This window comes from Sinohyriopsis cumingii, chromosome 14 (genome assembly GCF_028554795.1).
Source record: "Sinohyriopsis cumingii isolate HCF-2022 chromosome 14, ASM2855479v2, whole genome shotgun sequence".
NCBI lineage: Eukaryota > Metazoa > Mollusca > Bivalvia > Unionida > Unionidae > Sinohyriopsis > Sinohyriopsis cumingii.
This window is the reverse complement of record NC_142974.1, coordinates 104827748-104844820: the sequence shown is the minus strand read 5'-3', so window position 1 is coordinate 104844820 and position 17073 is coordinate 104827748. Positions and strand designations below refer to the sequence as shown.

General features: G+C 34.3%; 1 protein-coding gene across 2 annotated transcripts in view; it reads left to right on the top strand.

Annotated features, from left to right (window-relative positions):
- LOC149784543 (large ribosomal subunit protein eL30-like) overlaps positions 1-15008 on the top strand; it is an 81470-nt gene extending 66462 nt beyond the window's left edge. The window contains exons 1-5 of one of the 2 annotated variants that reach the window (XM_089932633.1): positions 3118-3193; positions 3305-3351; positions 8200-8345; positions 13012-13142; positions 14907-15008. In XM_089932633.1, coding sequence (XP_089788759.1) covers positions 3331-3351; positions 8200-8345; positions 13012-13142; positions 14907-14959 — 351 coding nt within the window. In that variant the 5' untranslated portion in view covers positions 3118-3193; positions 3305-3330 and the 3' untranslated portion in view covers positions 14960-15008. Of the gene's footprint in view, positions 1-3117; positions 3194-3303; positions 3352-8199; positions 8346-13011; positions 13143-14906 lie in introns of those variants that run through there. The other variant, XM_089932634.1, reaches the window with a different exon arrangement.
- Positions 15009-17073: the final 2065 nt, after the last annotated feature.

Genomic DNA, 17073 nt, shown 5'->3' with positions numbered 1-17073 from the left:
ACAAGGTCATACTTCCTAGATTTAGTCATAACTGGATGCAACAAATCTGGCTTTTGGAATTTTGTTGATTTTTTCTCCAATTTCATTCTGTAATTCTTTGGGATGAAGGTTCCAAAGTGTACATATTATAAAATGGGATTACATAAATCCTTGAACGCTCATTTATTTTGTAGACAAGAGGATAAGTTACATCGTATAGGCCTAAACAATTATTTGCTTTTGTGCATAATTCTTGAATTTGAAGGTTCCTTATTCGGATCGTTATGTCATAATATGGTGAGCACTTTGCAAATAACGTTGATGAGTGAGGCTGGATTGTAATTACTGGTCATTTGATTTAATTTATATTTGATTTAATTTAATTGTTTGTAAGTTTTAAGATCTTTTTATTTCTAATTTCATTACATGTCAAATTAATGTAGATTTACTTACTAGGAACTCCTATTTTTTAGGAAAATAGTTTGAGCTTGACTCTTCAGTTGTAAACACCTAAAGCTGACCTAGTTCCCAACCATTATTTATAAATCAGTGAGAGAAGTAAACAACCTTTTATTTTTTATCCTATTCTTAGAGTAAGATGAACGGTCATACTGGGACTAAGTGCTTTTATATGAAAATACTTTTCGAAGGTTCTGGAAGGTTGACCCTCATCCGGGAATTTGTTTTGCGTTTCGAGTTACTGTATAATCATTGTTTATATAGATTTTTCTTAGTCGGGCTTCTAAACACAGGGACGTAAAGGTGTTTCGTTTGTTGTGTCATTTTGGGAATTACCTTTTAATGTTTATTCGAATTATTTGGATTCTAAAGGATAATTTGTTTTCCTGGAATTATATAAGTGCTCATTCAGAATTCTTGGACCAAGACATTTCTTTAAATTTTATTGGGAATTCAAACACCGGACTTATTGTTTGCGAATAACACACAACTATGGACCTTACAACATCACAATGGATACAGTATACGTCATCGCTTTCCATCTTGGATTCTTCGTCGGGCCTCGAACTTGAATTCATTAGAATATTTCATTATTAGGACTCCTAAAATTTCATTCGTAGATTATTATTGGATTACGTTTGGATTTGATTCGTAAAATCGTAAGTTCTTATATTTTCATTTTTACAGTAGTTTCCCAGGGAAATAAATTATTTGTTAAATTCTTCAAAGCTTGTTGTTTTCACTCTTTCTTGTATTACTGTTTTTTTCGAGCCTAAAAACGTAACATAACAGTGACAAATTCTTTGGAATTTTGCAAATGTCTAAAGATTGTTGAGAAAGTTTGTACGTAATGGTACCAGTTCTGAAGACAGTCCCTTCAGTGTTTCAACGGTTCAAACGAAATAGCAATTTAGAAACTACAAAATATGTTACTTCTATAGTATTGTTTGCGAAAGGGTTACTTTACAAATATATACGTTGAAGCAATGTCAAGGGCCTGGTAACAAAACACTCCAGAACTGGATGCTTGTTATTTCATTTTTCTCTGCATCAGTTTTTGCTAATTTGGTATTTGTCTGTCTGAATACTTACTGATTCGGGCCGAGGCTAGTTCGGCCCAAATTATGGGTTGATTTGGCGCAAAGGCAAGGCTGATTCGGACCAAGTGACACAACATGGGAAAAACTATGAAATGCACATATCTGTTTTTTTAGTACATGTAGTTACAAAGAGACAAACACTAAAAAAAAGAAACCCAAACAAAACTAACAAGTAACTAAAACATTATCATACTGAGACAAGTCTATAAAGACGAAAGCAAAATTACTGAATTCATTTTTTTCAGTTATTTATTTGAAGAATATTAAATGATACATAGTGATTTCATAGAACATAGAGTAACATACGATGCTTTAAACAAAGCTTATTAAAATGTATTTCATCTCGCGAGGTCCACAAACTTAGAATATAAACGTATGAAACTGACGTACGATATGGTATCGCACTAAATCATAAATTGTACCAGACCCACGTTCACTTTTTTATGTTTTATGTAGTATTGTTACACAGCAGAAAGATAAATTCTACATAAAGCTAATTACGGCATTAACATACCTAAACCAGTATGTGAACACAAACAAACATCGTAATCAGAGTATTATCATACTCTGACCAGTGTGTGTGTGTGTGTGTGTGTGTGTGTGTTACTACATATGACATGTTTTTACGATTTTTGCAGTTATTGACTTGCATACTAATAAATGTTTCAGTAACGAATTCACAGGAAAGAAAAAACATATTGTGCTTCAAAGAAAGATTTGAAAAATATATTTCATCTTTTCGACAAAGATAATACCACTAATACCACTATTTTCCTTTCATTATTATTATCTTTCATTTGCTTTCTATGAGGTCCACAAGATTTGCAGAATATAAACTTATAACATTGACATTTGATATTGTATTTAATTAGATCATAAATTGTACAGGCCACCACTGTACGTTTTAGTATGAATGAAATATATATATATATATATATATATATATATATATATATATATATATATATATATATATATATATGAGAGAGAGAGAGAGAGAATGCTACTGCGTGAGACCTTTTTCAAGACTTATTATTTATATAATTTCGTATTTTTCTCCAAAAATAAACCATTAATATTTTGCAAAAAGGGCAACGAGCTGCTTTAAAAAATATTTCACCATTAATTTGCCGACACAAGATAAACAGTCTTATATTGTTTCATTTCGTTCTGTGTTACAACTCAAGTCAAATAGGGGTTTTCTTTCCTTAAATGTATACGTGAACTGCTCAGCTTGGTAAATAATGAGATATATAATATTTTAGGCAAATAAAAATACCAAAATTCCAATCCTTAACGAAACTTAGTAATATTTCACAGGGTCAGAATTTGTTTGGCATTTCATTTGAATCGGCCGAATAAGCATGGCTCTGTTCCAAGCAGTCTGCTACCGTCTTAAGTGGAAAAGATAAATAACATTAATCGGATATTTGACCGTGTAATTTTGTTTCAAATTTTAAAAATAAAAATAAACACAGGACAGAAAGAGAAGAAATTGATACAAGTTATATGCCCCATGAGCTGTTGTCCCAAAAATAAATAACCCAACCCAAAACAATGGTTTAGTATCGGCGTTGTGAGCTGACAAAATAAGTGTACAGGCTCAAGAGGAATTGTGGGATACTTCCTTTCCAATCAACTTACGCCGGAGTGAGGTGCGACTAGAATTCTCGCAAGAAATTTTACAAAAATTTTCTATGTCCAGTATTCCGTTTTACATTTATTTTATGAAAAATGATAAAAATAAAGACTGTTATCTATTTCAGATCCTTTGTGACACCAGGTTCTCGAGATGGCACCTCAGAAAAAAGCGGTAATTAAATTATGATTGACCACGTGCTTATACCAACCTTGAATTAATGGGTGGGATTGGTAGTTAAACAGAGGGAAAGATAGAGGCCTGTACGTATTACGTAGATTACAAGGGGGAAAACTTACAAGGCCGGTGTTCTATAACCATGTGTTCAAACGTCAGTGGCAAAAAGCATTAAAATCCAGGCAAGGTATACTATGTCAAGGCAGGGTGGGGTGGGGGTCGATCCAAGCATTTCTTGCAACTTATATTAGACCCGGACATCAAAACATGTCTTTTCTTTTTTTATTTCTTGCAATGCCTTGTACTCGCGTGAGGACTTATTGCATGAAATTATTGGTTTTTATGTAATGCAAAATGCCCAAATTTGGTATATCGGCCGATATGTTACATTTTGCTCGCATTTTAAGGTGAGTACCGACACAAGATAAACAACCTAACATTGTTTCATTTCATTCTATGTTATAACTCAAGTAAGGTTTTTATTTCCTTACATGTATACGTGAACTGCTCTTCTTGGGAAATAATGAGAAATATAGTATTTTAAGCAAATGAAAATTCCGAATTTCAATCCTTGATGAAACTGCTCAGCCAGTGGATTTTTAGAAAGAGCAAAACTTACCATTATCCAAAATATTGTGACAATTTTAAATGTGTTGTACCAGAAAATGAATTTTGAATCAAGTGGGTCAGGCATTAGACCAGCATTACTTGGCACTGTTTTGAATGGACTTTTCTAATCTTGGTTCTTGAAATGTAAGATGCCTCTCCAGAATATTTTTTTTTTATGGGGTCACCGTCTTCCAGCCTAAATAATGTCACTAGTTTGTTCCAAAGTAGACCTTGGTGAAGAATATCTCGCACTTGTCAGCCCATATTGACTCTTTTTCTACAAACTAAAGTTTTGTTGTATTAGCTACACTGTACTGGCTCATTTTTCTAATTATTTAAAATTCTCACGAGCAATTGGACATGTTTAAGTTCCATTGACCTACATTATGTGGAAAAGGCTGAAATCTGATTAAATTGAAGTATGTTTCTTTAATGAGCCAAACAAAAATATATTTATATTGAAGAAAGTGTTTAGATAGCTTCATTTTGTTCAAGATACTTCTAGTCCTTTTGGGCATTCAAAACTTGCAACATATTCCAGTGGTTATTGGACATCATGTGTTTATCTGATGTGGTGGGAGAACTGATTGCCATTGTCGTGTGAAATGGGGTGGGTGTCATAGAATTACATCTAGTGAGTAACAATCCAGTGAGCTGCATAGAGTTTGGAACTAAAGTTTGCTTAACAGTACTTGAGGTATAATAAAAAAGGTCTACATGCACTTTACAAACTTTTCAATTGAACATTGTTTACCATTGCTGCATCAGTTTCAGATACTGAACTATTTAAATACATGTTTTCTGACAACAGTATATATTTTGCAAGCCTTTCTGAAAACTGGTCAGACATGAGGGAGAGAAAAAAATCAACTGCCTTACAGATGTGGCCTTGTTAGTGTTGTCTGGTGTATCTGTCATCTTGTAGGTTGTTCATACACTACTGACAAAATAGTAAATTAATTTTGATGGACCTTCGTATATGGATGGCAAGTAGAATGCCTCTTCTTTCGAACCATGGCATTAAATCCTTGAGAATGCTCATTTCTTTTGTACATATTCCAGTTGAAACAAAACTAGTGATCTTGAATTTGAACCGCAGAAACATGCCTGAAAAGCTTGTGACTGGTTATGTTGACCAATCATGGCACAAATTTGAGAGGTGTGTTTTTTGAGATAGAATGATAAAAAAAAAGTAAAAAAGATAAACCATACAGTTTTACAAGAAGACATGGTGCTCCTCCCTCTCATATCTGCTATGGAAACTTAAATTTTCTTACGGAAGATGACTACATTGCTCCTTGGTACATTAAAGATTGCAGAAAGTCTTGTCTGTACAGTGAGTACTTTGCATCATAGTTTGATAAATATTTATACTTTTCTCAATGAGCTGGCACTGTAGTTATGCCCTGATAATGGAGTAGCTGAAACAACTTTTCCAAAAGCATTTGACCTAGTTTTCTATATAGGTCTAGTTTTGCACAATGTTGTGCAATCATGTGATAATTTTGTGCATGAAATTGTTGCTGTTTTTGCAAAGTGAAGACCTCAAGTATTTCATATCTAATCTTGCCACAATTTTAGCACTCATTTAGAGATGAGTAAAGGAAGTGATTAGTGTCCAAGTTTGCATTAAGAAAATTGAGTATAACTTGTGTTGTCTTTGTCAAGTACCTCTTATTTTGGTTCAGTTTTGTAAATTAAGAAAAGTTAAATTGTGAAAGACTGTTTTGAGCCTCCATTCCAGTCCTTTTCCATGACCAGGACTTGCCATCCTTTCCCTCCATGGCACTTGTAGCATACACACCAACCATTGCTCTTTTTTTTCTCACTAATCTACGCCTTGCACGTAAATGTATTCATATTATGCGTTTTCTATATATCCGCTTCCAAAAAAATTATTAATTTGTTTTCTCATATTAACATCCCATTATTCCAACAGACAGTATTCTAGAAAAGGCAGCTTCTCTGTAACTACGCCATAAGAATATGCGTGTTTGTAGACTTGCATGCACTTTCCTAACATTATTATGTTCTATTTAAAGCAGCTTCCCTATTTCCAAGAAACATGCTGATTGCTAATTACAAACTTTCGACCTTGGATTCTATTTATAGCAGCTGTATGGCTTGGGAGAGAACAGACTGGTTTTTTAACTTTGAATCTTTGCTCACAGATTCTTTGTTCTAATTCATATCTGGTACAGACCCAGTCTGTAGGTATTTGGCACTAAAAATCCAGTCAGATTTATTCTAGTCAATGCTCATGTTAGAGCAAATATGTTTTTCAGATAATTTCACAGATGGATTAGGAAAAGATGAAAAACAGATTCATGAATTACACAGTACAGCATTCCATTTTAGGGCAGCTTCATGCCACTTGCAGACTGTGTGGAAAGGATTTTAATATTGGTCATAGTGGTAAAACAAAAAACCTTGAATTAGCTCGTTTTACTAACTCCATATTCATAAAGGAATTGCATTCTATATTTAGTATATATCAGGTTGTCTCGGTCATATGATGCACCATGTTGCAGCATCAGTTGTTGATATATTAGAAGAAACTACTGAAGAATCAAGTTGGCACTCTACCTGACACTGTACTTCATGTGGACAGAGTTGGTTTTTTTTTTCATTTTATTTCCCAGCTAAAAGACCCAATAGCTGGAAGATCTAAATTTCCTCTTTGTCAGTTTATGACAGAATTATTGGTTCTTGACCATTCTAATGCTGACTGAGAGTTGGTTCAGTATTGTTTAAAAGAAATAAAACTGAACTCGGATCCAGGCTCTGTAACCCAGCACTTAGTGGCTTACTGGTGTGCGAAATGTTCATAGTCTCAGCTGGTACAAAGTGTTTTGAAATGCATTACGAGTCTCTTTGTTTTTTTTTTGAAGATCAAAATGTTATATATGAAAACCTGAAGAAGTAATTGATGTTAAAAGTCAAGAGGGGTAAATAAATCATTTTGTACATATGCTAATTGGGTTGACGTCTATGTTGAGGGTACATAAGAGTTCCTTCTATGACACTTGCATGGTACATAAGAAAGATCCAAGAGAATAAAGTTGATTTTAAACTGAACTGAATGTATTGTATGCTGACCGAAGATTGGAAACACATTGCCAGAGAAGCATCGAGGAACAGATGCATTGACTGGCAGAAATGCCTTGCTCATTTTGATTGGGTTGGGCACATTTCAAGAGCACCTGCTCTATGAATATTGGTGATCTTTGTGTAAATAGAGCTGGATTTATTTCCTGAGTAGATGCAGGGAGAGAAAAATGTAGACTGATTTACACAGTACTTTACACAGGGTAATGGCTACATGATCACTTAAACCCTGGTTGCAGATTTGTAAAATTCAGGATAATATATAAGGGTTGCAAACGCTGATGCTGTTTTTGTTTTCCTTCTCCAAATCCTGTTTTTGTTTTCTTCCCTTTAGCATTCTGATTTTCATTACACTTGAGGTGGCATGTCCATTTACACTTGACTGTAAAGCTGCTTTCAAATGTTGAATAAAAACTTAACTTGCCTCTTGAACAGATTTTAAACCAGTCAATTCATAGACGCATAACCATGAAAAAGAACTTGAATTTCAGGATTGCCTTAAACAAATTCTTGAACTTGGAAAAGATTGTTGTTTGTTTTTTTTTCTCCCTTGAAAATTTGGTGTTGAAAAACTCCAAGAGCCTTTTTACAGAACTTTTTACAGTTCCGATGAAAAAGATGGTCTGAAACCTTTTGGAACCCTTGTAAAGCCTTTTAAAAAAACTGAATATGTATGTACAAGGCTGGACCTCGCTATGAAATGGCCCGAAATATGTTGACAGACATGTACTTATGCCTTGGTCTGTTTGCTGCCACATCCATCAGGAAAATGACATGTTCATTCATTTGGCCTTGACAATGTCTTTAGTGAAATTCAAGGTCGGTTCATTTCCAAAAAAAATGGAGAACCACCACCATTTCAAATAAATATTCAGATTTTGTAAATACAAGATTGTTATAAAAACATAATGGTAGCATTTGAAATTGTGTTTAATTTTTGTTTATTCTGTTGATTTTTGGTGTGATTTTTAAAAAAATTGTAGACTTTATAAAGCACGCATACTAGTCCCTGCCGTTTATATAGGCTTTTCTTGTCTGTTCTGTGTTGCAGACCATTTTAACATTGATAGTAAATTTAAACGTGGTTCCTATTTTTACCTTATCATCGATACTGTTTTGTCTTTGCAGAAGAAGAGTATTGAGAATATCAACTCTAGGCTAGCCCTGGTCATGAAGAGTGGGAAATATGTGTTGGGATACAAGCAGACCCTGAAAACCCTCAGATTGGGTAAAGCTAAGCTCGTAATCATCGCCAGCAACACGCCTCCTCTTAGGTTTGTACGACTAAAATGTGTATTATGTTTGTGGTTTTGTTGTACAAAACTTCACAGTTTAGGCCAACAGTTTTAGATGGAAAAAAATCCCAAGACAATTTTGAACAAATGTGGGGTGTTCTGGAATGGCATTTACAAATCCTTTCTTAGAGAATTGTTTTCTATACATTTCTGAACGCCTGGATCATCTCAAGTTGCAGCAGTACCAATTTGAGTATTTGAAAAGATGTCTTGTAATTTACAGATGTTGAAAGTAACTGTTTATCAATGAAAAAGGACTAGAATATATCATCAGACTAAAACAATCAGAAATAAAACTTTGTAAAACAAAAACAAAAAGATATACAATAAGACCAAGAAAAAATTGTGCATTTTCTATTGCACTAATATTAAAATCAGGGTATTAATTGTTTATTATTTTTTTAACATATATATACTTAAGAGCTGTTCCATTTAAACATACATGGTACCCAGGGAAAGCAGTTTTTTAAACATGTATGCCAGAGTACTTTGATTTTACAGAGTTCTTATTAAAATGACAAGGAAATTCTAAATTGCATCAATGGGTGAGTACCCCACTTTAAAAGTACCTTCCCTGGCTCCCATGTATGTTTTAATGGAACAGTTCTAATGTAAAAAAAATTACCATGGGGGTAAAAAGTGCTCGGTCGACAGTGAGAAATAGGGATGGTCATTCAACTGGAAACATATTTTGGGGGGATTTGGTCTAATCATTTATGGAACAAGCATGATCCGTATATGAAAATTTGTGTTGGTGTTGTGTGTGCTCATTTGACTGAACTTATATTTTATTTGGCTTAATTGCGTACTTGTGTGTGATTTTGGCCTTGCTGCTGGTAGACAATAAGAACTCGGAGTTATCCTCTGTTATCCATTATTGCTACTCCTAAACTACTTTGAGCATTGTCGTAAAACTTTCACATTCATCACAAGGTCTTGTTCGGCCTGAATAACAGTGGTGCCCCTCAAACACCCAATTTGACTGCAATGGTGACCATCTACAAAATCTTGTTTTCAATGCTTCTCTTGAATGAATGATCATATCGACATGGGTTTTTGCTTAAAGATTTCTTTGATGTCACAAGGTGCTTAAAAATGATCTGACCTCCAATATGGGTGCCATTGTGGCTATGTTGTAAACCGCGCAGACGTACTTTCTCAGTGGATGGTCATATTAACATGCGTTTTCACATGGAGACATATTGTTATGTCTAGTTGGCCCGGAATCACTGGAATCCATTGAACATCTGATATGGCCACCATGTTGGCTATTTTGAAAATGTTGATACGACTAATTCAACAAAGTGAATAGTCATATCAGCATGGGGCTTTCACTTAACATCTTGTAATGATATCTGGTTGATCCAGACTGAACATAATACCAGTCTCATCTCCTATATAGATACATCAGTGATCATCTTAAAAATCTTGTTACAGTTAACTTCAGAACAGATGGTTATACTAATAAGTTTTACTGAAGGACTGCTTATGATGCCTGTTTGGTCATGAATAATACTGGTACCTTTTTGACATTCGTTTTGTTTGCTGTGGTGGTCATCTTGAAAATCTTGTCACTGCTTCAGAATGGATTTTTGACCGATGTTTTCTCAGAAAATACCTTGCGCCATGTGGTTTGTCTGTTTTTTTAAAAATGGCACTAATCTTAATAATATTGCCTCCATGATGGCCATCTGAAACTTCTCTATCTTGCTACTCCACCCAAATGGATGGCCATATTTGGAAGTTTTCACTGAAATTCTTGTTATGATGTCTAGTTGGTCCTAAATCGAAATGATAAACTGATATCCAACATGGCCACCATGGCAGCGGTCTTAAGAAATATTGTATTTGCTATATATCCTGAATGGATGGTCTTGTCGATTTGAGCTTTTCTCAGAATGCCTTTTTATGTCGTCGTAGCTGGTCCAAAATCTGACATAAAAAGTTTTCCTTTTTTTTTTAGATGTACCATGAAAATGAATGACCTTTTATGAAATACAGCTTTTATGGAGATGAGAAACATCTTGAATGATGCCATTTAAATGACTTTCTCTTTAAAAATTATGAATGATATTAATCAACTTTGTCCAGTTTCTTGATCTTCTTTCCATGAGGTTCAAAGTTGAAGGTCACAATGAAGAATTACAACAATTAACAGTCGCCATGTAAAAATGTCAACTTGTTACTTTTTTCATTGCCAGACTTGTTTATTTGGGTTTTTAAATAATATCAATGATGGTTGTAATACTTTGCTGTTAAAATGAATAAAGGAGTCTTGTTCAATATTTCTGTTATATTATATATTTAAAATAAGGATGTGTAGGCTTCGGAGCTTGGCAAACCGAGCAAAGATGAAGACTACTTTTTTTATTGAATTTGCTTTCTCTTGAAAGCTAAAGTATGCCGCTGTAGAAGCAGGATTCAGTTATTACATCGTAACTGCTAACTAGAAGCAGAACAGCTTATTTTCCTAGATGACGTACACAAAGGTAATTTTTATGTATGTGGCATTGAGGTCTTGATGAGGGTAGAGGAGATATTTATTGCATTTATATATCAAGACAGGGCTTTTCAGAATATGAAAGGGTAAAGAAACAGTTCTTATTCAAAATAAACTTTGTTCAGTTTTAACCAGTGCTCTCGTGTAAGCGGCTTTAAAAATATTTGCCTTCTCGTGTACAAAAGTTGCATTCAAAAGGCATGGTGTCTGCAGCGTGCTTTTTGTACATCTCGCTGTGATCATGTTCCTCGTTGCAAGTTTGGATCTTTTTTAGATGGATTTTGCAGATGATTTAGCTAAACCGATCTCACTGCTTTGTTCAAGAGACTTCGTATTTAAACTGTGAATAATGTTAAACCATTTGCACCAAAAGCCAATGGAAGTCTTCTTAAGGCGTGATTTGCGAACATATTTGCAACTTTTTTACTAAAATTAATAAATGTGATGCTATCTAATTGAATAAAGAAGCTTCCCCTCTTATCACCCAGTCCATCATTTAAGCTTGTAAATGCCGACCAATACACTTTTGGAGTATTCTTTTTTTTTTTTCTTCATCACAGTACCTCTTACACTCACTTATATATGGATTATGCTTTTTTGATACATTAAAAAATAGCAATGAAAGTAATTTTGTCATTTTTCGTATCATCTCTTTTTAATTCCACTCTTTAATTTCCACTCTTAAAAATTTGATAATCTTCCTGAAATTTCCTGCTGCATAAGAATTGCATAAGAGTACTTTCCTTATTTGCTATTTATAGCAACTGTATATGACCCATTTCCAAGAAAACATGGGTTTCTTCAAATATGAATTTACCTCACCAATTCATTTATATTGATAAGCTAAATAGTTAGAGGACCAGTCTATACTTTTTATAGAAAATTGTGCCAGATGTTTAGCGAATCTCTTTACAGTGCGAATTGTGCGTGTTACTTAACATAAGATGTAGAGGAGATGGTTCTTTTCAAGCTTCACAACATTTATGAGGAGAAAAAGCAACAAATCAACACCACTTTGCAAACTTTAAAAGAAGGATATTATAGTAATGTGATGCAATGATCTGAGCATATGATCTTTCTCATTGCAGAATTCCAGTTCATGGTCATTAAATGAAAATTACACATGTAGACTAGTTCTGGTTAGTGCTGAATATAAATAATTTTTAGGTATCTTTTGTGTTTGTATTCTGGTTCTAATCCATATCAGTTTGGCCCTTTGTGACAAGAATTTGGACCAGCTGCAGAACCAGTGTTAGTAGCCAAAAGACAAATGTCTTGTTTATACTTGATGTAATTCTGGCATGTAATATATAGGTTACACTCAGATTGGACTATTTTTGCCACTTATAATAGGACCGCTTCAGTGGCCTTTGTGGTTAGAGCATCTGCCTCGGAAGCAGGAGGTCGTGGGTTCGATCCCCGGTTGAGTCATACCAAACACTTACAAAAATGGTACTAACAGCTGCCTCGCTTGTACTAGACATCACTATAAACTGCCACTGCAGACATCATAGCAATATGACTGAAAAATCGTTAAAGCTGCGTTAAAAATCCAAATCACACACACACAACGCCACTTATAATAGCAGTAATTATGCTTAAACCTCGTGTGGTTGGCGTATAGGAACATTGGGAAAGAAAATAAGTTATAATGAAGTAAACAGCATAGGCATTATGGGATTGCTGCAAGCAGATTGAGTGCTATAGAATCGCAACTTGTATTTTGAGTTCAAACAAAATAAATGACATCATAACTGAACAATTATATATTAGGCATATAAAAATAATAAGCAAAGAAACTGATAAAACAAATTTCCAATGCTTAAAGACCAAGAAGGTGCCATTTCGAAATACACTCATTTATGGGGGAAATAGTCTTTGATAGTGTTGAAAAATCTTGTTAAAATATACATCTTGGAAGAAGTAAATCTGATGATCAGGTTCTTTTCAATTTGCATCCAGTTACTGCTTTATAGAAGTGATAAACATTTAGAGTATTTAATAGTACAAAAGGAATCAAGAGGAAACATTTTAAAAAATATCCTAAATTTAATGATTTAGATACAAATATTACCTTCAAATGAAAAATTGAACTTGTGTTCCCTGTGTTAACTTGTCAATTTTAATGTTTTTCTTTACTTGCAGAAAGAGTGAGATTGAATACTACGCTATGTTGGCCAAAACTGGCGTTCATCACTACAGTGGTAACAATATAGAGCTTGGAACAGCCTGTGGTAAATACTTCCGAGTTTGCACCCTCAGCATCACTGATCCAGGTGTGTTTTATTTGCTTTTTCAGGTTCATTTGATGACAGGGCTTGCATTTATAAACAGTTTCTTTTTTAAGGGACTTCTGGGTGTAACAAGAAAACCAGGTTGGAGTTTGGATTTATAACAACACTTTTGATGGTCATACAAATACAATGTTTAATGTAGAATGAGTAAAGAATTATGATTAACACATGCGTGGATAAGATCCAAATATTGGACAAATTAACATAATCTGCATGAACCTAAGAATGCAACAAGTGAAAATACAAATAAATGACCTTATACAGTATTAGGACAAAGGTAAATGATTCACAGTAATTTCACCTGACAAAAAGAATGATGTGTATTCACTCAGATAGTGAAAAATGATGAGAACAAAGGGACAGATATACAAAATACCTTTACCGTCCCAAAACACTGGGTATTACAAACCCCAAAATTAGCCCACAGCTAAAAGATAACATGTATGGAGTTACACACAGTCCCCAGCAAACTTGGCTACCAGTCACACTGGTCAGTCAAGCAGTCAATAAACAAGGTAGTCACCAACCACCATTCTCTTCCTTGGTCAATCAAGCAATCAGCACCCACCAATTGGTCAGTAATGCCCAATCACCTGCTACTCGACCAGCAACATTGTTCACTCAGCTCTATGGCTGCTATGGTTAGCACTACATCTGGTACCGCGTCAACTCCGATCAGCTCTACATCTGCGACTGATCAGCTGAAAATACATCTAACACAGTGTACTATGCATGACACGGGCATATACGATAAAACGAAATGATGTTATATATGGTAATCTTTACAGATTACATTATTGGCACAATAATCACAAAACAATACACAGGTTCAGAAGTGAACCTACCCATACCCAACAAGAATCCTACGGTACTAAACATTTCTTAAAAATGCAACTTTATATTGCTAATATAAATCTCTTGCTAAGTCATAAACAAGAATAGAAAATATTTGCATTATACTACGTAAGCTGAAGCTACATAGAAAATATACAAAAAATAAACATAGTAGTAAAAAGTTGTAACTTTTACACAAGAAATTAATAAATAACTCACATGCCTCTACAGCTGAAGTTGTGCAAGTCCTTAAAGTAGACATCTCACTGACAAGACATTCCATAATGTGTGGATTTAGTCTTACGGTGAGGCATTTATACACAGACGATGCCGCCATACATTGTCTGTGCGCTGGAAGTATTAGGTTCTCTCATCGAAAGCACTTCGCACATGCAGCATAGGATGAACTGAACTCGCTGTTTTGAAATATTGTACAATATACATAAATCACCCTTGGGTATTGTTGTACACAATTTCCATGACACTAGGACCTTGCAGTGAATTGAGCCACTAGAAATAAATAAATCCAGAGTTGTATGTGGTACTAAACATTCATTCATTTCAAATAAACTAGAAAGAATTACGGATGACCACATGGTCTTAGGAGTTAAATTTAATCTTTGAAGCATGAGTTTATCAACAGTAACCAACTGAACCTATTTCAATGTAAAAGAAATTTTCCTGTTTGTTATTATGAACATAGATGTGGGTCTATATTGAGCAGTAATTTTTTAACACTGACCATTTTGAAATCAGTTACAAGAGTTACTAATTTGTATGTTTTACTAATCATTGTGAATTGGTGGGTTATAATTTAATTTCTTTATGGAAAGTGAACTTCACTTCCTTAGCATATGTTAAAATTTTTAGTAATAAGTTTCATGTTTATTTGTACATTTATCTTTTCAACAGGTGATTCTGACATCATCAGAAGTATGCCCTCAGAGCAGCAGCCAGCAGCTTAAATGGTGTTTTTCTTTGTAAAGAATAGCTATTAAAAAGTCTGCTATAGAATTGTTTTGTGCATTTTTATTTTTCCTTTGGACAGCATATGTGGAAAAAAATGTTCATTTTCCATCCATTGATGTGCACATTCACCCCCAAATTCTGGTTTGGCGCTAAATGAAAATGGTCCTGCTTGAACATCCAACATGGCTTTTTTGATGGCCTTCTTGAAAATCTTTGCTACTTGACATAGCTCAAGATGAGTTTAAGGACTTTATCTTACCATGCTGCAAGTTGAACTGGGGTCGTTGTTTGGCTGTGGATCTGTTTTATATAATCCAACATACATCAACTAACCAATCTGATCAAAACCAGATCCCAACAGTCCTACTTGAAGATCTGACCATGACCACTTAGTGGTCGTGTTCTGGTGACCTTTGCATTGGCCAGTGGATGCGCAGCTTTCAGAAATTTGAGAGTGAATCAAATTGATTGAGCACATTGACACTCTTCGGCCGTTCTGCTTAGTCTACCCAAGACTAAGATGTACAACTTTTCTGATTGGCTGATAAAATTAGCAATTGTTGTAATAACATAGTTCATCAGAACATGGCCCCTAAGCATTCACTGTCAAACCTTTGCACACAGGAGTGGAGATCTGATTTTAATTGAGTTGATCAAACAACAATTGCTATTTTAAATTGTAAAAAATGAACATTGATTTATTACCAAATTTGGCACAAAACATATCTTTCATATTTTTTTAATGTGCTGATCTGCATTCAAATGTGACTGCTATTAACAAACAAATATAAAAACATTTGATTTCTCAGAAACTGTTCAAATTTTTCAAAGCATCCTGACATGGACAGCTTTTTTAAAAAAATTCAAATTGTGTGGTTGCACTTGAGAATTTGGCTGTTATTGCTGGGGGGGGGGGAATACCATAAACAATGCTGACCAATTTTGTCAGTTTATAAACAGGAAGTAGCTTGTAACTACTTGAGAAACCTGTTTGAGATTGAATTCTTTCTCTTGCAGATAGAACTAAAAATGATTCATAAATTTCAACAAAACATTAAATTGCTTAAAACGATTTGGTGAATAGATTTAATTTGAACTGGAGAATAAAAAAAAAATCTTTAACACCAAATCAGAAGCATAAATAATTGGTAAACAATGCATAAAATTATTTTCGTTTCCATGGGCACAGTCATAGTCGTATTGTGACAATCTGTCAGTAAGGTACTGATTAACCTTTGTGGTTAGTGTGAGGGATGATAATTTCTAATACATTAATCCAAAATACCAGGTATTATCTTGAGCAATCAACAGTGAAGCTTGTATAGTAGATAAGTGATGTTTTACAGTAGAACAAATCCAGAGTACAAACGATTAGCATGATAAGACAGTTAATAAAACATTATCTGGGGACAATGACAGTTAAGTCTTATTCCCATTTAAGTGGACCAGATCGAGTTTAGACTTTGAATTTATGAAGGAAGTTGTTTTAAAAACTAATGATCACCAAGAGCTGCTTTTGCAAATAAATACAAATGAAACGTTAATCTGTGAATGTGAAATGCAGAACAGTTTTGACGTGCTCCAGATAGTACAACCCTCAGGTTTTTCAGATAAATTGTGCATAACACCTTAAACCAGCAAATGATGCGATGCTGTAGCCTGCTTGACTTGAGAACACTTTAAAGTGCTTTAAAATGAACCCCTGGATTGATTTGCATCCAACTAGCATCTTTGTGCAGTGAGCGGGAGAAAGATGCTGACAAACAGAAAGTCACACAAAACAAAATGTCACAATTCTGATTTTAAGTTATAATGGAGGTGTAGGATATAATGGTGGGATGAAATGTTACAATTATTTTTACTGGAGTTTTGAAAAAGATGGTCAGCAAATCGGTGACTATAAATTTGAAGTCCTACTAAATGAATCTAGGTTTTATACTTTTACCATTTTGCCTGCTAAATTCTTATCAAAACCACGCTTCCTGCATGCTTCATGTAACCTTGTTCACACAGTATAGAAACAATGAATCTATGCGCTCAGTTCATGCATTCGTATCAATATCACCCCTTCACATACCTGCTCTAAGAAGCAAACCAAACTAGAGACATC